Raw genomic sequence first — 20356 nt, 5'->3', positions numbered from 1 at the left:
TCGTCTGTGGATCTATTGGGGCGGTAGTCTGTTGTCTGTTGTCATAGTCTGTTGTCATAAGAGTGGGAGGCTCTTGTGGACAATACGTCAGTGTCATCCGATTCAACAACCATGCTCCATTCAAAGGTAGAGGTTAGGTTTGGTCCTGGCAGGGGAAGCCTGGCCAGGATGTTCTTGAGGGCAGACTCAATGTTTGCCATATGACCGTCCAGTGACTTAATCTACCATTTGGCTCTGACGTGTCGTGCTTTGTGGTCCCACTTAAACATGTATCAAGGTCTGGGCTTGAAACTGCCCCCTATATAAAGCTATCTGACTGACACAGTCAAACGTGGACTGTCAGTCTCAGCGTTGGTGGACTCGGTCAATCGAGGACTGGTAGCCTACAGCTCCGTGTACAGACTGGTGTGGCAGTCAAGCAGGACTGGCATGACACTGCGGGTCAACAAATTCCAACAACATGTACAGCAAGCTAACTAGCTATGGTAGCTATGTGTGGCTAGCTACTAGCTAATTTCTGAGGTAACAGGATAGACCTGAAACTAACTAGCTAGCTAGCGAACATACAAGGATGGAAATGCCCAACAAGAAGCAATAAAAGCTAGCTAGTATGGAAAGGCACAATAACGAGAGAGGGGGGAGTAGATTTGATAAAAATCAACTACTCACAGCACCTCCTCAAATCGTTAAAGAATCATAATTCCGTGAGAAAATAATGTGAAGGGGATTAATAGTAATCTCGTAATGTAAAACACATAAACATGAGAGTGGAGTAAAGACAGTATGTCACGCCACACTGCCTTTTATAGTGACAGGTCACACAGGTACAGTTAGTGTTTGGCGTGACTGTAAACATCTTTGATATTAAGCATCTCAATCACATCACGTGAAGGGGGAGTTTCCATAGGTCGTATGGCAACCCATAATGAAAGAAAACCAACCCTGTTATACTTAGATGAGTTTGGATTGGTCTGCCATGTAGCACACTTCTGTCTATAACATGAGCTGCTCAGTATGTGTAAGTAATCCTTTCTAACACAGCTTTTTTGAAAGATAGCACGAAGAACTGCAAAAGTGTTGCTAATGCTCTCCACTTTTTGGAGAACGGAGATTGGAAATCAGTGGAATTCCCAGTGGAAGCAGAGTATGATAGCTACAGAGATGGAGAAAATTCAAGGGTTTTGATTTCAAATATGCTGAGGGAGTCGAAAAGAGAACATGCATAAGGCTGTTGTGTAAAACACCTATCTCCAGATTACATCTTAAAACTAAGGGCATCCGTGACAGATATGGAGAAGCATTCATCCATGTACAGTGGGGCAAGAAAGTATTTAGTCAGCCATCAATTGTGCAAGTTCTCCAATTGTGCAAGTTCTCTTATTTGCAAATTATGGTGGAAAATAAGTATTTGATCAATAACAAAAGTTTATCTCAATACTTCGTTATATACCCTTTGTTGGCAATGACAGAGGTCAAACATTTTCTGTAAGTCTTAACAAGGTTTTCACACACTGTTGCTGGTATTTTGGCCCATTCCTCCATGCAGATCTCCTCTAGAACAGTGATGTTTTGGGGCTGTTGTTGGGCAACACGGAATTTCAACTCCCTCCAAAGATTTTCTATGGGGTTGAGATCTGGAGACTGGCTAGGCCACTCCAGGACCTTGAAATGCTTCTTACGAAGCCATTCCTTCGTTGCCCGGGCGGTGTGTTTGGGATCATTGTCATGCTGAAAGACCCAGCCACGTTTCATCTTCAATGCCCTTGCTGATGGAAGGAGGTTTTCAATCAAAATCTCACGATACATGGCCCCATTCATTCTTTCCTTTACACGGATCAGTCCGTGCAGAAAAACAGCCCCAAAGCATGATGTTTCCACTCCATGCTTCACAGTAGGTATGGTGTTCTTTGGATGCAACTCAGCATTCTTTGTCCTCCAAACACGACGAGTTGAGTTTTTACCAAAAAGTTCTATTTTGGTTTCATCTGACCATATGACATTCTCCCAATCTTCTTCTGGATCATCCAAATGCTCTCTAGCAAACTTCAGACGGGCCTGGACATGTACTGGCTTAAGCAGGGGGACACGTCTTGCACTGCAGGATTTGAGTCCCTGGCGGCGTAGTGTGTTACTGATGGTAGGCTTTGTTACTTTGGTCGCAGCTCTCTGCAGGTCATTCACTAGGTCCCCCCATGTGGTTCTGGGATTTTTGCTCACCGTTCTTGTGATCATTTTGACCCCACGGGGTGAGATCTTGCGTGGAGCCCCAGATCGAGGGAGATTATCAGTGGTCTTGTATGTCTTCCATTTCCTAATAATTGCTCCCACAGTTGATTTCTTCAAACCAAGCTGCTTACCTATTGCAGATTCAGTCTTCCCAGCCTGGTGCAGGTCTACAATTTTGTTTCTGGTGTCCTTTGATAGCTCTTTGGTCTTGGCCATAGTGGAGTTTGGAGTGTGACTGTTTGAGGTTGTGGACAGGTGTATTTTATACTGATAACAAGTTCAAACAGGTGCCATTAATACAGGTAACGAGTGTAGGACAGAGGAGCCTCTTAAAAAAGAAGTTACAGGTGTGTGAGAGACAGAAATCTTGCTTGTTTGTAGGTGACCAAATACTTATTTTCCACATAATTTGCCAATAAATTCATTAAAAATCCTACAATGTGATTTTCTGGATTTTTTTCTCATTAATGTCTGTCATAGTTGAAGTGTACCTATGATGAAAATTACAGGCCTCTCTCGTCTTTTTACGTGGGAGAACTTGCACAATTGGTGGCTGACTAAATACTTTTTGCCCCACTGTTTACCGACGGGTAAGAGAGTCTAGTTAGCTACATTTTCAGATATACATTTCTAAGTTTGTCAGAATGTCGTTTTCATTGCAAGTTAAAGCGTACTGTTAGCTAACGTTAGCTGGCTGGCTTGCTAGCTAACGTTACGGGTATGATCTGTGTAGTAATATTCGTATCTCAAAGCCATTTGCATTGCTAGTTATAGCCTAATATTAGCTAGCTAACATTGAACCTAGTTGGTTATCTTTAGCTACTCAAAGATTCATGCAGGGCAGTAATGTTATGAGTTGGGATTATGGGTCATTGTTTAGCTAGCTAGCTAGCTAGCTACATGTCTAAACAGAAGACTCCACTATGCAAGTAACCATTTCACTGTGCCATTTATACTTTCTGTATCCTGTGCATGTGACAAATAAACCTTCACACTTGCTCTACATTAATCCTTGGGAAACATATATTTAGAAAAGGACTACTTTAACCAAATTGCCTAACTGGATTCTCAGAACATTATCTCACCAAGTTACCCCATTAGGCAAACCATTTACAGTATTAAATTGTCTATTGTTATATAATAAAGATAACCTTTCACATTGAACAGCTACAGTGCTGTTCTTTGTTAATGCCCATTTAGCATCGTTCGGACCCTCTAAAGCCTTAGACCCACCCATCTCTTAAAGAATGCATATTGGAACACATGCGAATGTGGCATTGTGCTAAAGCAGTGAGGTAGTGCGTAAAAAAACAATGAAATATTTCACTACATGTGCTAAAGGTACTTAAAACACACAAACACAAAAGCTTAGGTAAAAACAATATCTAGACTTAAGCGTATATCATAAGATCCTTTGAGTAACTTTGGTTCAGGTCATGTTATGATATAAACAAAGGAATCTAGCCTGAGAGCATATTTCCCTTTGGAGTAGGACATGTAATGTCCATGGCTTTTAATCTCAAAACCCGTCCGGGAGATGCTTTCACAACTCTGGGAGGAAGGACATCAACATTGCACAGCAGCTGAAACCTGGTTTCATCTGAGTGAAAGCTCCAGACAGTTAAAGCTGTAAAGGAGGAAAGCAGACAAAAATTGAAAATACATTAAAACCTTGTAATAACATTCATAACATACCAGTAATAACATTAAATGACCCCCAAGTCCAAGCAATAAGCTCAAAGTACACAGACAAAATACCTGAAGTGTTGCTTGTTTACCCTCAATCATCTCCTTGTACTGGCGGCGGAGAGCAGGTTTATGCTGAAAGAAAAATAGGTTTAAAACATTAATTAAATCATATCCTATAGCTTGTTATTCCCTGTTGACTGCTACAGCTGTACTAAAATGCCCTGTACAGACGTAACTTAGTCCAACAACGACAATGCAGATGCACGATTACTAGCTAACATTTAACTTCATAATTATGAGCTGGTTAGCTAGCCAGCTAGTTGAACATGCAAAAAAATTACCTCAATCTATAATCCAATAACTAGCTAGCAAATTTAGCATGTGTCCCTACAACGTAACATGAGGTTTGATTAGCTTGCTAATCAATTAGCATTCGCACAACAGTAGCTATTTTCGGTAGCTAGCTAGTTAAACATGTCAAACTGGCAAACATGAAAAATATTATCATCATTTCATGCATGCCTTAGCACATCAGCAATCAACATTTGGGCTCCCCAGTGGTGCACTGGTCTAAGGCACTGCATCGCAGTGCAAGAGGTGTCACAACAGTCCCTGGTTCAATTCCAGGCTGTATCACATCTGACCATGATTGAGAGTCCCATAGGGCGGTGCACAATTGGCCGGGGTAGGCCGTCATTGTAAATTAGAATTTGTGCTTAACTGACTTGCCTAGTTAAATAAATTAAATATTTGTGGTTTAAAAAAAAATTAAAAGCAGAATGCAACTGGCAGCTCAGTTAGCTGTCTTAACGTTGCTTCATCCCGCAACGAATCATCCGTAAACAATGGCTCATTGCAAGACGAAGCAAGTTATAACAGTATCTGTATGCAACTGTCTAGCTAGCTAGCTATATAGCTAGCAATGAAAATGAAAATGACTTTGATACAGTTGAGACAACGTATGTACATGTAGCTATCTTGGCATGTTATCTATAGATGCTTACTGGTGTATGAATTATGATGATTCACGGCAGACTGAAACACTTAAAAAAATTATCCTTCCCACTTTGCTTCAACCAGTCCAGACTGCTTTAGCCACAGAAGACTGTGTTGATACCAGCAATTGTATACAGTACAACACTTTTATATAAAGCTGTAGCTACACTTTGCATGTTGTCCATGATGAAAGTATTAGTGAATCCAATGGATCTGTCAAGTTTAAGTTTTACGGTTAGGAATTATTTTAAAGGCTTAGGGGGTTAGCTAACATGCAAAGTAGCTAAAAAGCAGTTGAAGTGGCTAATTAGCTAAAATGCTAAAGTTGTTCATGATGAGATTTGAACTTGCGACCCTTAGGTTGCTAGACATTCGCATTATACATCGACCCCGACCAAACACCTTCCTTTTGTTTTTGCCTGAAGTAATCATCTGTCTTATGTAACCATACCAAACGTAACATATCATACCAATTTGAGTGTTCCGGATTCATGTTTACTATGTTACATCTAGTCTATGAGACTAGGCTTGGCCACCTGTGCTAATTAGCTTTCTAGCATTCTCCAAATACCTGTGTGTGATCTTAACTGGGGAGGAAGTGTAGTTTGTTAACTGGAGGCACCCACAGCTAGTGAATCTGTGTAAAAATGCTACAGTAACAATATTTTTTATTTTAAATATTCTTTCTCTTTGATATCAATATCAGCATATCAGCATATGTTTCGAAAACCGGTTTGGAAGAGATTAAAATTGACTTTCAAAATGTTAAAACACAGTGTCATAATTGTAGTTCACATGGTCACAACAGTGGGTGAATTTATTGGCTTACGTAAAACCCTACTTATAAAGAACGGTTTTTGAGAGTGTAGGGTTTTCGAGAGCAATGATTATGGGGGCCCAAAGGGCAATTGATTGTATGGTGTGCTGCCTGAGTAGATGCTTTTAGCAATGCAAGTGTATTTAAATACACTAGTGTTGCTGTCAATTGTACTGGGTTGCACAGAAACAGTCCATGGGAAGCCAGAAGTTAAATACAATTCCATTTCAAACTACTGTGCCCGTGGGGCAGGACTTTTACTTTGACAGACCCACATTTGTAAAGTCTGTGTGTGTGTGTGCATATAACGCTTTTCATACGGAATCTGTCAAAAAATTCGGGCAGCTGGCAGTTCAAATTGTCTATTGGGTGTCAGTGTTGTTTCATAGTGCCCCTGTCAGTTTTCTTCAGTTATTACTCAGTTCTCTAGCTGTAATGCTATAAACACCCTCCTGAATAGGTCCAATAGATGTAATTGTATTCAAGGCTTTGTGATTGGCATGTCCCCCTGTCTGTCTGTGTCCTCTGATAGGACCGTGACGATGCACCAGCTGCGAGTTGCAGTGGTGGGTGAGGGAGATGCAGTTCTGTGTGCCGCACGTCACATCCTGTCCCGCCCAGACACCTTTGCACCACCCGTCGCCTAGGAGCTCACGGAACATGTGGGTGGCACCTGGTTCTACAAGGAATGTACCGGTAGCTATGACAACGGGCTGCCCATTCACAGCAGCATGTACAGAGAGACCTCAGGTACTGTAACACTCTAACCTCACCCCTCTTTCTCTGTTTTTCTCTCTCTCTGACATGACCCAGGTCTTATTGTGTGTCTCGTGTTTTACTGTCCCTCCCTCTATGCAGGACCAACTTGCCAAAGGAGGTGATGATGTTCCCTGACTTCCCCTTTGACCCCCAGCCTACTCCTTCCAAGGACACCAGGAAGTGCAGAGATATCTGGAGAGATACTGCCAGAGCCACCGCATCACACCAAACATCAAGGTAGGTACCGTCCACTCACACACAATGACTCATGGTCCTTTGTCAGGGGTAGAGAAGGAATGTCCACACTCATCGATTTCAGGTGAAAAAAGGAAAACGTTTATTAGTTTTCATAGGACAAGACTCTAAAGCCTCTCAACCCATCTCTCCCCCGCAATTTGTTAGTTCAGCACCGTGGTGGAGGAGGGGATCCCTGTCACCATGGCAACAGAGGAGAAGGGACAAATAACGACATGGGAGGTGACTTCACGTGACAAGTCGGGATCACGTAACACTGAAACATTTGATTCTGTGTTAATCTGCAGCGGGTAAGAGATGTGGATGTGCTTTAGACATTCACTTGACAACAGACCCCTGTCGTTTACACCCTAACCCTTGACCCCTTTCTCCCTTTCTCCCCGTAGGCACTACTCTGACCCCCACATCCCATCCATCCCTGGGCTTGAGCGATTTAAAGGTGCACACCAGCGTCACCATCTAGCCCTCTCTCTCTCTTCCCACACTATATATACAAAGGTGTGGCCACACCCCTTCAAATTAGTGGATTCGGCTATTTCAGCTACACCTGTTGCTGACAGGTGTATGAAATTAAGCACATAGCCATGCAATCTCCATAGACAAGCATTGACAGTAGAATAGACTTACTGAAGAGCTCAGTGACTTTCAACGTGGCACTATCATAGGATGCCACCTTTCCAACAAGACAGTTTGTAAAATTTCTGCCCTGCTAGAGCTGCCCCGGTCAACTGTAAATGCTGTTATTGTGAAGTGGAAATGTCTAGGAGCAACAACGGCTCAGCGCAAAGTGGTAGGCCACACAAGCTCACAGAACGGGACCTCTGAAGCATGTAGCGCGTAAAAATTGTCTGTCTTCGGTTGCAACAATCAATCAAATGTATTTGTAAAGCCCTTTTTACATAAGCATATGTCACAAAGTGTTATAAAGAAACTCACTACCACGTTCCAAACTGCCTTTGGAAGCAACGTCAGGAGCTTCATGAAATGGGTTTCCATGGCGGAGCAGCCACACACAGCTTAAGATCACCAGGCGCAATGCCAAGCGTCGGCTGGAGTGGTGTAAAGCTTGCCGCCATTGGACTCTGGAGCACTGTTAACGTGTTTTCTGGAGTGATGAATCACGCACTTAACCATCTGGCAGTCCGACGGACAAATCTGGGTTTGGCGGATGCCAGGAGAAGGATACCTGCCCGAATGTATAGTGCCAACTGTAAAGATTGGTGGAGAAGGAATAACGTTATGAGGCTGTTTTTCATGCTTCAGACTAGACCCCTTAGTTCCAGTGAAGGGAAAGGGTGTCCACATAGTTTTGCTAATGTAGTGTATATCTAATGCCTGGGTTTTCCTGACCATATGACCTGATCTGGAAAACGTCTGGGCCAGGTTAGGTGGTCAGGAAACACTCATGGCCTTTGCCTCATGCCATCTCTCTTTATATCCCTCTCTCATCCCCCTGTCTCTATATATTGGCAAAGTGATCTACAGTCACTCATACCGCCACACAGGGCCTATCTCAGGTCAGTCGGTGGTGGTGCTGGGTGCTGGCACCTCAGGACTGGACATCTCACTAGAACTGGGTTGATCTAATGCCCAGGTGACTCTGAGCCCCTGCCCTTCCCTCTGCCCTATTTGGTCTACCAGGCTGTGGTGGAGGTCCAGGAGGGTGGGTCTCTGCAGTTCCGGGATGGGTCCATTATCCAGGCCCAGGTCCTGCTGCTCAGTACAGGCTACAACTTCAGCTACCCCTTCCTGGAGCCAGCCCAGCTGGGCCTGGAGATCCAGGAGCACCTGGTAACCCACTCTACAGGTTCCTGATGCCTCCAGCCTTCCCATCACTCTTCATCATAGGCATCTGCAAAATTATTTGCCCCTTCCCCCACTTTCACTGCCAGGCGAGGAAGGAGGCTTTAAGATGGTTGATGTTGTTGATCATCTTATTTTTTGTTGAACAAAATGTCTGGCTATCCCACCTCTCCCTCACCATCTCTCATTCACTACCCCTCTCTCTCTTCAGTTTGCCCTTGCAGTGACGGAGGGCTCCATGGCCCTGCGGTCACGGGCTGAGATGCAAGAGGAGGACCAGAGAGAGATGAAGAGGAAGGCGGAGAGGGGGGTGCAGCTCAAACATATGCTGAAGATGGACAAGGACCAGTGCCCAGACCTTTGCTCAGACTGGGATGTTTCCCCCTCTGCCCCCTGTCACGCAGAGCCTGTATGAGGAGGTATGGAGGCAGAGACATGTTCACCCACAGAACTACAGGCAGCTAAATGATCGACTCATTACCGACACCCAGTGGGAGCAACAGGAACTACAGGCTGGTGAATGAGGAGGAGAGGCAGCTTGGTCTCAGGGACTAGATGTAACATAGTAAATGGGTAAATTCAGAACAGTGACACTAGTATGATATGTAATGTTTGGTATGGTTACGTAAGACAGATGGTTACTTAAGACAACAAGCACTCAAATGGGTGGCAGTATAACGCAAATGTCTAGCAACCCAAAGGTTGCGAGTTCAAATCTCATCACAGACAATTTTAGCTAATTAGCAACTTTTCAACTACACTGAACAAAGTTATAAACCCAACATGCAAGAAAATCAGTCAAATACATTCATTAGGCCCTAATCTATGGAGGTCACATGACTGGGAATACAGATATGCATCTGTTGGTCACAGAAGCCTTAAAAAATGGTAGGGGCGTGGATTAGAAAACCAGTCAGTATCTGGTGTGACCACCATATGACATCAGAAAACTGCTCGCCCACACGATGGACATGCTATCTGGCCTGTACAGTTGAAACCGGGATTCATCCGTGACGAGTACACTTCTCCAGTGTGCCAGTGGCCATCGAAGATGAGCATTTGCCCACTGAAGTTGGTTACCATGCCGAACTGTAGTCAGGTCAAGACTCTGGTGAGGACGACGAACACGCAGATGAGCTTCCCTGAGACGGTTCCTGACAGTTTGTGCAGAAATTATTTGGTTGTGCAAACCCACAGTTTCATCAGCTGTCCAGGTGGCTGGTCTCAGATGATCATGCAGGTGAAGAAGCCGAAATGTGGAGGTCCTGAACTGGTGTAGTAACGTGATCTGCGGTTGTGAGGCTGATTGGACATACTGCCAAACTCTCTAAAATGGCCTTGTGTAACAACTTTAGACATCTGTGACATTGTGTTGTGTAACAACAAAACTGCAGCTCTTAGAGTGGCCTTTTATTGTCCCCAACACAAGGTCCACATGTGTAATGATCATGCTCTCTGCTTGATATGCCACACCTGCCAGGTGGATGGAATATCTTGGCAAATGAGAAATGTCACCCATTGAGCATGTTTGGAATGCGCGGGATCGACATGTACGACAGTATGTTCCAGTTCCTGCCAATGTCCAGCAACTTCACACAGCCTTTGAAGAGGAGTGGGACAACATTCCACAGGCCACAATCTACAGCATGGTCAACTCTATGCGAAGGAGATGTGTCATGCTGCATGAAGCAAATGGTGGTCACACCAGATACTGACTGGTTTTCTGATCCACAGCCCTATGGCCCTTTTTATAAATTAAGTTACCAACAGATGCATATCTGTATTCCCAGTCACGTGAAATCCATACACATAGATTAGGGCCTAAGGAATTTATTTAAAATGACTGATTCACTTCCCTTATGAAGTGTAAACTCATTTGTTCACAAAATTTGAGAGAAATACGCTTTTTGTGCGTATGGAAAATTTATGGGATGTTTTATTCAGCTCATGAAACATGGACCAACAATTTACATGTTGTGGTTATATTTTTGTACAGCATACTTACTACTTTTTAACTACTTTACAACTACTTAGCATGTTAGCTAACCATAACCTTAACCCTTTTAGCTAAGCCTTCCCCTAACCCTTTAAACTAACTCCTAAACTTAACCCCTAACGCCTAGCTAATATTAGCCAGCTAGCTAATGTTAGCCACCTAGCTAGAATTCATAAAATATTGTTCAGTTTGCAAATTCGTAATATATTTATAGTTTAGCAAATTCGTAACATTGTACGTTTAGCAAATTCGTAACATATAATACAAATTGTAATTTGTATCATAAAATACGAAATGGGTGATGGACATTCACAAATTATACATACCATACGAAACGCAACATATCATACAAATGGAGTGGGACGGATTTACGTACAGAATACACAATAATATGAAATGCTCTTAGACCAGGTTGGGAGAGGGGAGTAGAAAATAGGAAATTACTGAAATTTCATTTTTGTCACCCCCCAGTTTTATAATTGGAATGTTATACAAAACGAGGCAACGGTATACTTTAGGTCCATGCGGACGCCTCCAAGCGGTCGAGTTGGCTGTTTGGAGTGTTTATCTGGCTAGATTTTAAAATATATAATAATAGTAATATCCCTCCCACTTCTAAAACCATAGTTGCGCCCCTGCTTGAAAGCTTTGGATAAATGGACAAAATGACCTAGGTCTTCTCTCCTGAAATGTTACCTTGACATTATGTATTGTAAATGTAAGTAATATATACATTTTCATCCACAATCCTAGATAAAGTCATGTGAGTAGTCTATAACAAATGCACCGACTTAGTTTCTTTCACTTATTGTAAATAGAAAACATATAATATCTTATTGTCACATGAATCAATATTAAATATTTTTTTGAATATTGTATTTCAATATAATCCTTAATTAACATTACAAAATGTGTTTCCAATGTCAAAAGTGCACAGTTTCACGGAAATAAAAAATTACAAGAAAATAATAGAACCAATTGTCCACTTTTTATTAAATTACTATTTTAATATTTTTTACATGTCCCTTATAAAGAATGACATTATTTGAACAAAATATTGAGATGTTTACGTTTTTTCGCCAAATGCTATAATGCATATGACTGTCACTAAAAGCAATCCTCGTGACTTTCTGTTTCCCACCGGGTATTCCCATCTGGTTTGAATCGTCATCTCCAAAAATTGTGAAATTGGACACCTAAGAGTATATTCTAACCCTTTCTTAGAACTCTCCTTTACATTGTTTCGCGATCGAAATGTAGGACCAGAGTCAGATCACACCCGCTCGTTTTAATCTTAAATGGATATTGTATGTCATGTCAACCCTTACAGGAACCCGACACAACAATAATTAAACGGGATATGCACCGAGGGCTCAACTGGTGGCGCATTGGATGTAGGAAGCGGTCGTATTTCCCCTGCTGCAGAAGGTAGAGGTTAAAAATCTGTGGGAACGTCTCAGAGGAAAGAGGGGGCGGGAGGAAAGGGAAGGGGTACGGGAAAGACAGGCAGGCAGGCAGGGTGTTTCCTTAACTTCAAGGAAGAGTTTAATCAAGTTAATAGATTATTGTGGGCTATTAAAACGATACACCACTGGGAAACCGTACGTTATCAAATTTTAAAAGACACAAACAAGAGAAGGAGACCGCGATGTTGGGAATAGGAAAACTGCACCACGGTCTGGAATAGGTAAATCAAAGTATCTGCTTGCCACCCGCCCCTTTCAATGTTCAACTTGTAAACAACAAGTCTTCAGTGTGTGTGTGAGTTAAATATCAATGGAGAAGAGTTACTTTGTATTCGTGTCGTGCGCGCCTTCCAGCACATTCATGGCAAGAAATCTGAGCGCAATCGTTCTACAGTCAGACATAGCGAGTCTGAAAATTATTTACTTCCAGCTTTTAAAACAGAGTGGGAATTTTGGGTGTAGTCTAGTGCATGTAATCTTAGTTCAGTTGATGGGAAAGGTAAACAATTCACTATTAGGAAATAGACTAGTCTCTCCTACAGTTCAGGCCAAGTGTTTCCCAACGTCTCTAAGCAATACTTGTTGTTTTTTTCCCCTGAGTATCCTGGTATCCTATTGTAAGATTGTGCACAGTGTATAATGGTGTTGGCAGCTGCTAATTGATAAACAAACTTTATTTATTTATCAGAGACAACCCACCGTGAATCACTTTATACCAAATTAAAATGAATCAAATCTTCTTCCTTGGCCTCCCTTTCTCTGGCATCTGCCCACCACAACAGGGTGAAGGATGGAGGGAGAGACGGAGAAGGAGACAGCGGAGGAGAAGGAGAGTGATGAGACACAGCCGTTTGCTGGGGAAGGGGCAGGGCGACTTCGTCAGAATGGAGAGTCCTCTGAGGACGACCAGGACCTACCCATCATGCACTGGGAAGACCTGAGCCTGAGGATCGCTGAACTGGAGAAACAGGAGGAGGAGAGGAGAGAAAGGGCAAAGGTCAGCGGGCATGAAGGGAGTGTGAAGATGTTGTGACAGTTCTGAGATCAGCTTACCCACCCCAAACCCTGACCTTAATAATTATCAGAAACAACACAACACTGACCATAGATTAAATGAAATTGTATTTGCCACATGCGGCCAAATACATCAGATGAGACTTTACCGTGAAATGCTTATTTATGAGCCATTCCCCAAAAAATGAGTTAAAAAGTAAGACAAACAAATACAATGGTCAAATAAGGATAAAAAAAGGAAATAGTAACACAATAACGAGGCTATACTGTATGCAAGGAGTACCAGTATCGTGTCAATGTGCAGGGATGTGAGGTAATATTACATGTAGGTAGGGGTAAAAGTGACTAGGAAATCAGGATGGATAACAAACAGAGTAGCAGCAGTGTACAGTGGGGCAAAAAAGTATTTAGTCAGCCACCAATTGTGCAAGTTCTCCCACTTAAAAATATGAGAGAGGCCTGTAATTTTCATCATATGTACACTTCAACAATGACAGACAAAATGAGGGAAAAAATCCAGAAAATCACATTGTAGGATTTTTAATGAATTGATTTGCAAATTATGGTGGAGAATAAGTATTTGGTCACCTACAAACAAACACGATTTCTGGCTCTCACACACCTGTAACTTCTTATTTAAGAGGCTCCTCTGTCCTCCACTCGTTATCTGTATTAATGGCACCTGTTTGAATTTGTTATCAGTATAAAAGACATCTGTCCACAACCTCAAACAGTCACACTCCAAACTCCACTATGGCCAAGACCAAAGAGCTATCAAAGGACACCAGAAACAAAATTGTAGACCTGCACCAGGCTGGGAAGACTGAATCTGCAATAGGTAAGCAGCTTGGTTTGAAGAAATCAACTGTGGGAGCAATTATTAGGAAATGGAAGACATACAAGACCACCGTGGGGTCAAAATTATCACAAGAACGGTGAGCAAAAATCCCAGAACCACATGGGGGGACCTAGTGAATGACCTGCAGAGAGCTGGAACCAAAGTAACAAAGCCTACCATCAGTAACACACTACGCCGCCAGGGACTCAAATCCTGCAGTGCCAGACGTACTGGCTTAAGCAGGGGGACACATGTCCAGGCACGTCTGAAGTTTGCTAGAGAGCATTTGGATGATCCAGAAGAAGATTGGGAGAATGTCATATGGTCAGATGAAACCAAAATATAACTTTTTGGTAAAAACTCAACTCGTCGTGTTTGGAGGACAAAGAATGCTGAGTTGCATCCAAAGAACACCATACCTACTGTGAAGCATGGGGGTGGAAACATCATGCTTTGGGGCTGTTTTTCTGCAAAGGGACCAGGACGACTGATTCGTGTAAAGGAAAGAATGTATGTGATGTATGCCATGTATTGTGAGATTTTGAGTGAAAACCTCCTTCCATCAGCAAGGGCATTGAAGATGAAACGTGGCTGGGTCTTTCAGCATGACAATGATCCCAAACACACCGCCCGGGCAACAAAGGAGTGGCTTCGTAAGAAGCATTTCAAGGTCCTGGAGTGGCCTAGCCAGTCTCCAGATCTCAACCCCATAGAAAATCTTTGGAGGGAGTTGAAAGTCCGTGTTGCCCAGCAACAGCCCCAAAACATCACTGCTCTAGAGGAGATCTGCATGGAGGATATCTGCATGGAGTCTTGTGAAGACTTACAGAAAACGTTTGACCTCTGTCATTGCCAACAAAGGGTATATAACAAAGTATTGAGATAAACTTTTGTTATTGACCAAATACTTATTTTCCACCATTATTTGCAAATAAATTCATTAAAAATCCTACAATGTGATTTTCTGGATTTTTTTTCTCATTTTGTCTGTCATAGTTGAAGTGTACCTATGATGAAAATTACAGGCCTCTCTCATCTTTTTAAGTGAGAGAACATGCACAATTGGTGGCTGACTAAATACTTTTTTGCCCCACTGTATGTGAAGTGTGTGTGTTGGAGTGTAGTTGGAGTGTCAGTGTAGTATGTGTGAGAGTCTAGTGAGTGCATAGAGCCAGTGCAAGAATGTAATTGAAAAATTAAAAAGGGGGGTCAATGCAAATAGTCAGAGTGCCCATCGGCATTTAGGGGCAACTTAATCCTACTCTCTTTGCTTTATACATGTTAATAATATCCACCGGCATTGAAAAAGACTGCGATGATGGGTTTAATGACACCTATTGCTTACACTCTCAACTCCCCCGCTACCACACATCTCACCTCTTCCCTCCTCCCATGTCATCCCTCCATCCCTGATCCCTCCCTCTGTTCCTCTCTTTCAGAGTACGAGTGGGTCGGAACAGGGGAGTGTGTCAGGGGGCTGGGCGGAAGAGAGGCAGGGTGGGCTGTGGAGGAAAGATGAATGGGAGGATGAGGAGGACTACGGAAGATGTCGAGTCACGGTCGTCTCGTCTAGGTAACAAAAGTCAAAAACAGTCAATCTCATTCTCAACTTCATTCTTTATTCTCTGAAACCATATAATTTATGTTCTCTCTTTTAAGTGTTCATGCTTTTTATTTTCTTATTTTAGATTCCACAACCAAAAAAATCTACAGTTATGCTACATCAACAACAGTGAGAGTGAGGATGAGGAGGGGGCTGTCAAAGAAGTGAGCGAGTCCCTCCTGTTTTATAGTACAGCCCAAAACGGGGACAAAAACCTACACACATTGCGGCACTCTAGGGCCAAATATGAAGATATGCATATGTACCCATGCCATGCGTTTGTTTTGTTTCCTGTTTGTCAGGGTTCTATAGGACCAGGTAGCTATGGTTACCACCCCTCTGGCCTGAAGTTGGAAGTGAGGGCCGCGCTGAGTGCGCTCAAAAACAAGCTGTTAGCTGAACAGAAAGAGGAGGTGAGAAGAATGGAGAAATGTGGACTGTGGAGTGAAAGAAATAGGGTTGGAAGAAATAGAGGGAAACAGTGGGCATGTGGTGGGAGAGAGGTAAGGATTGGTATGTGTAAATAATTCCTGTGTGTCACAGCACCTTGCCTGCAGTAGTGTGATCACTAAGAGGACGCATCTGGAACGCTGTGACCTGCAGACCTGCTCAATACAGCAGCTCAACTCCCTCAGGACCTCACTCAACCACGACATACACGGTCAGTAGGCGGTCATTGCATGGTAATCATGGTCTTTACATGGGGCGGCAGGTAGCCTAGTGGTTAGAGCGTTGGACCAGTAACCGACAGGTTGCTAGATTGAATCCCCGAGCTGAAAAATTACAAATCTGTCGTTCTGCCCCTGAACAAGGCAGTTAACCCACTGTTCCTAGGCCGTCATTGTAAATAAGATTTTCTTCTTAACTGACTTGCCTAGTTAAATAAAGGTTAGATAAAAAAAAATTAAAAACATGCAAATCATGATCATAACATGGAAATCGTAGTCGTTACATGGGAAAAAAAGGTGGTTATTACATGGTAATAATGTGTCAGGAAATGAACTGGCAGGTGAGTGCTTGCTGTACGGTTTTTGTGTTTCAGGATCTATATGTTTTTGTGCAAAGTAATATTCTATTATATTCTTGCAGACCTGAGCTCAGAGTTGGTGGGTCACCTGTTGATAAGGGACCAGCTGAGAACCAAACAGGACGCCATGCTCCTGGACGTACAGGATCTGACATAACCCTCACCCACAGGTGCACAGGACAGGAAGTCGTTGTGCTCAACAGTGGATAAAGTGATGCTGTCCAAGATATGCCACTATGAGACTGTCAGAAGTGTTGCCATAATATCCTACTTAACATATGATTCTTCGATAAAAAGGAGAAATGTTGATGAACACTAATGAGCACCATCTTGGACCGGCATCATAATGCAATCCACATTACACAGGCATGGTACAGATGCTCAGCTATGTAAAGCCAACTGACATTTACTTCTGAGGTACTGACCTGTTGCACCCGCTACAATCACTGTGATTATTATTGGACCGTGCTGGTCATCAATGAATGTTTGAACATCTTGAAGAACAATCTGGCCTTAAATGGCCATGTACTCTTATAATCTCCACCCGGCACAGCCAAAAGGGGACTGGCCACCCCTCAGAGCCTGGTTCCTCTGTATATTTCTTCCTATGTTCCTGCCTTTCTATGGAGTTTTTCCTGGCCACCGTGCTTCTACATCTGCATTGCTTGCTATTTGGGGTTTTAGGCAGGGTGTCTGTATCTACTTACATCTACTGATGTAAAAAGGGCTTTATAAATACATTTGATGGATAACTTTCTCCTCATCATCCCCCCTGATCTCGAACAGCATAATCTTAATTATCATCATTAGTGGAGAGAGTACTGTATTAGGACCTATTTTGATTGATGCATGCACTTAATTAACAACAAATATTTCATATCAGAAAGAGGAGTTTAAGCCATTTGTGATGTTTGAAACATTTCTAATATCTGACTCCTAGTCCATTGCCAGTGGTAAGAAAAATCATATTTTTATTATTTCTTCAGACGGAGAATCTTCACAGCCATAGTTTAAACCATTTACATATCTGAGGGATACCAGCTTTTCCACAAGTTTCATTGTGTAAAAATTGCAATATCCTTGACTTATTAATGTAAGGGAATTGTACACTTACAGCCTGTGTAAAACAAGCTAAGGGGTTACATATTCAGGCTAAGGGGAACTGTCCTGTAACAATTTGGTGGAGAAGCTTCTTGGTTTCTAATTTAGGATAATTATCCTCTTGTATAGTTGCTTATGTAAGGGAATTGTCCACTTATATTGCCTATAAGCCTTTGGGTATTGACATGTATGTTGACTCTTGTGATATACCTAGGTGGTTTGCGTCCATAACTATAACTACTATCAGCATAGGAAACCACAAAGCTGCTATTGTGTGATTCCATGTGAGCAAAGCCCGAAAATAAGTTTGTATCTCAGATTGTTCTGGCAATTATCACATAGAAACGTCATTGGGAAGATGAATGTTTGATAGGCTTTTTACATTTGTGACACACACCATTTTTTGGAAAATGATTATAGTGGTCATTTTAGGCCCTTTTTAGAAATATTGATTTAAACTATAAACTCTACAAGTACATCAATGTTCCAGAGTGGGCTCTGCTACTTTTAAAGTTAAAAACAATTTTATGAGCACCATCAACACAGTGAAAGGAAAAATGGATTCAAAAGGAACTGTGATAGGTCCTTCCTTAAACCAATGTTAATTTCTATGTATTAAATGGATAATTTCTTCAAAATTAGCAGAGCCCACCTTCGAAATATGTGTTTGAAGAGTATATTGTTCTAAACAAGATGTCTAAAAATAAGCAAAATCAAAAAGGGTACCTTTGAGATGTTGATAATATTTTTAATGTTGAATAAATTAATGGGATTTTTTTTTCAGAATACAGCCGTAATCCATATTTTAAAGCACACTATAAGGAGTATAATTACACCAAGATGGCTGTACCGTGTACGGTTCACAGATTATAGGGTCTAAAAGAGCCTAAAATGGCCACATTCATCATGATTTTCAAAAAAATGGTTTGTGATACAAATGTATAAGGCATGTTAAACATCCTTCCTCTCAATTAAGTTTTTATGTGAGAATTGCCAGAACATTTTGAGATACTCTAAAAATAAATTGGGCCATGCTGGAGTGGAATTGCCTTGTTGCATTCATTATGTCTAGGTTAAAGAGATTTTCCTGACCATGTGACCTCACCAGTAGCAAACACCAGGCTCTAGTTACTGACCCCCTCTTTCCTGTTCAAGTTATATAGTCAGGTAAAACTCCTATTGTGCCTTGTCAAGCAATTATTATATGTCGTACTTTCACAATCTTGTGTATTTGTAGGTTGATGGAAGAATGAACTGTGATAGCAGATTCATAGCTATGGGAAGGGGTTGAGTGCCCTGAAGTAACATTTAACTTTTTTGTCTCTGAAGTATTTTTCAGTATTTACTTAAAAAAACAATTTTGCATTCATTAAACCTTAGTTATTTCATGTTGTGTGCTGTCACTGTGTGTGTGTCTGTAATGCTGCTAGCTCAAATCAAATATTTGTCACGTGAGCCGAATTCAACAGGTGTAGTAGACCTTACAGTGAAATGCTTACTTACAGGCTCTAACCAATAGTGCAAGAAGTTGTTAGGTGAACAACAGGTAAGTAAAGAAATAAAACAACAGTAAAAAGACAGGCTATATACAGTAGCGAGGCTACATACAGACACCGGTTAGTCAGGCTGATTGAGGTAGTACGTACATGTAGATATGGTTAAAGTGACTGTGCATATATGATGAACAGAGAGTAGCAGTAGCGTAAAGGGGGGGCTGGTCGGTGGCAGGACACAATGCAGATAGCCCGGTTAGCCAATGTATGGGAGCACTGGTTGATCAGCCCAATTGAGGTAGTATGTACATGAATGTATAGTTAAAGTGACTATGCATATATGATAAACAGAGTGTAGCAGCAGCGTAAAAAGAGGGGTTGGGGGGGCACACAATGCAAATAGTCCAGGTAGCCATTTGATTACTTGTTCAGGAGTCTTATGGCTTGGGGGTAAAAACTGTTGAGAAGCCTTTTTGTCCTAGACTTGGCACTCCGGTAACGCTTGCCATGCGGTAGTAGAGAGAACAGTCTATGACTGGGGTGGCTGGGGTCTTTGACAATTTTTAGGGCCCTCCTCTGACACTGCCTGGTGTAGAGGTCCTGGGTGGCAGGCAGCTTAGTCCCAGTGATGTACTGGGCCGTACACACTACCCTCTGTAGTGCCTTGTGTTCAGAGGCCGAGCAATTGCCGTATCAGGCAGTGATGCAACCAGGATGCTCTTGATGTTGCAGCTGTAGAACCTTTTGAGGATCTCAGGACCCTTGCCAAATCTTTTTAGTTTCCTGAGGGGGAATAGGCTTTGTCGTGCCCTCTTCACAACTGTCTTGGTGTGTTTGAACCATTCTAGTTTGTTGTTGATGTGGACACCAAGGAACTTGAAGCTCTCAACCTGCTCAACTACAGCCCCGTCGATGAGAATGGGGGCGTGCTCTGTCCTCCTTTTCCTGTAGTCCACAATCATCTCCTTAGTCTTGGTTACGTTGAGGGATAGGTTGTTATTCTGGCACCTCCCGGCCAGGTCTCTGACCTCCTCTCTATAGGCTGTCTCGACGTTGTCGGTGATCAGGCCTACCACTGTTGTGTCATCTGCAAACTTAATGATGGTTTTGGCGTCGTGCCTGACCATGCAGTCGTGGGTGAACAGGGAGTACAGGAGGGGACTGAGCACGCACCCCTGTGGGGCTCCAGTGTTGAGGATCAGCGTGGCAGATGTGTTGCTACCTACCATCACCACCTAGGGGCGGCCCGTCAGGACGTCCAGGATCCAGTTGC

General features: G+C 42.5%; 1 protein-coding gene and 1 pseudogene across 2 annotated transcripts; both read left to right on the top strand.

Moving 5' to 3' along the window:
* Positions 1 to 6459: 6459 nt before the first annotated feature.
* LOC110536844 lies at positions 6460 to 9231 on the top strand (annotated as a pseudogene).
* A 2488-nt stretch (positions 9232 to 11719) lies between these two features.
* LOC110537419 (schwannomin-interacting protein 1) lies at positions 11720 to 18978 on the top strand. Of its 2 annotated transcripts, none has more exons than XM_021623445.2 (7): positions 11720 to 11969; positions 12790 to 13004; positions 15299 to 15432; positions 15548 to 15626; positions 15765 to 15875; positions 16006 to 16123; positions 16552 to 18978. In XM_021623445.2, the coding sequence occupies exons 2-7, from the start codon at positions 12798 to 12800 to the stop codon at positions 16644 to 16646; spliced, it is 744 nt and encodes a 247-aa protein (XP_021479120.2). In that variant the 5' UTR covers positions 11720 to 11969; positions 12790 to 12797; the 3' UTR covers positions 16647 to 18978. The 2 variants fall into 2 exon arrangements, with proteins under 2 accessions (XP_021479120.2, XP_021479119.2); XM_021623444.2 differs by lacking the exon at positions 11720 to 11969 and adding an exon at positions 11994 to 12228.
* The last annotated feature ends 1378 nt before the right edge of the window (positions 18979 to 20356 follow it).

This window comes from Oncorhynchus mykiss, chromosome 12 (genome assembly GCF_013265735.2).
Source record: "Oncorhynchus mykiss isolate Arlee chromosome 12, USDA_OmykA_1.1, whole genome shotgun sequence".
Classification (NCBI taxonomy): domain Eukaryota; kingdom Metazoa; phylum Chordata; class Actinopteri; order Salmoniformes; family Salmonidae; genus Oncorhynchus; species Oncorhynchus mykiss.
Note: the sequence above shows the minus strand (reverse complement) of the source record. Positions and strands in the feature narration are given on the sequence as shown.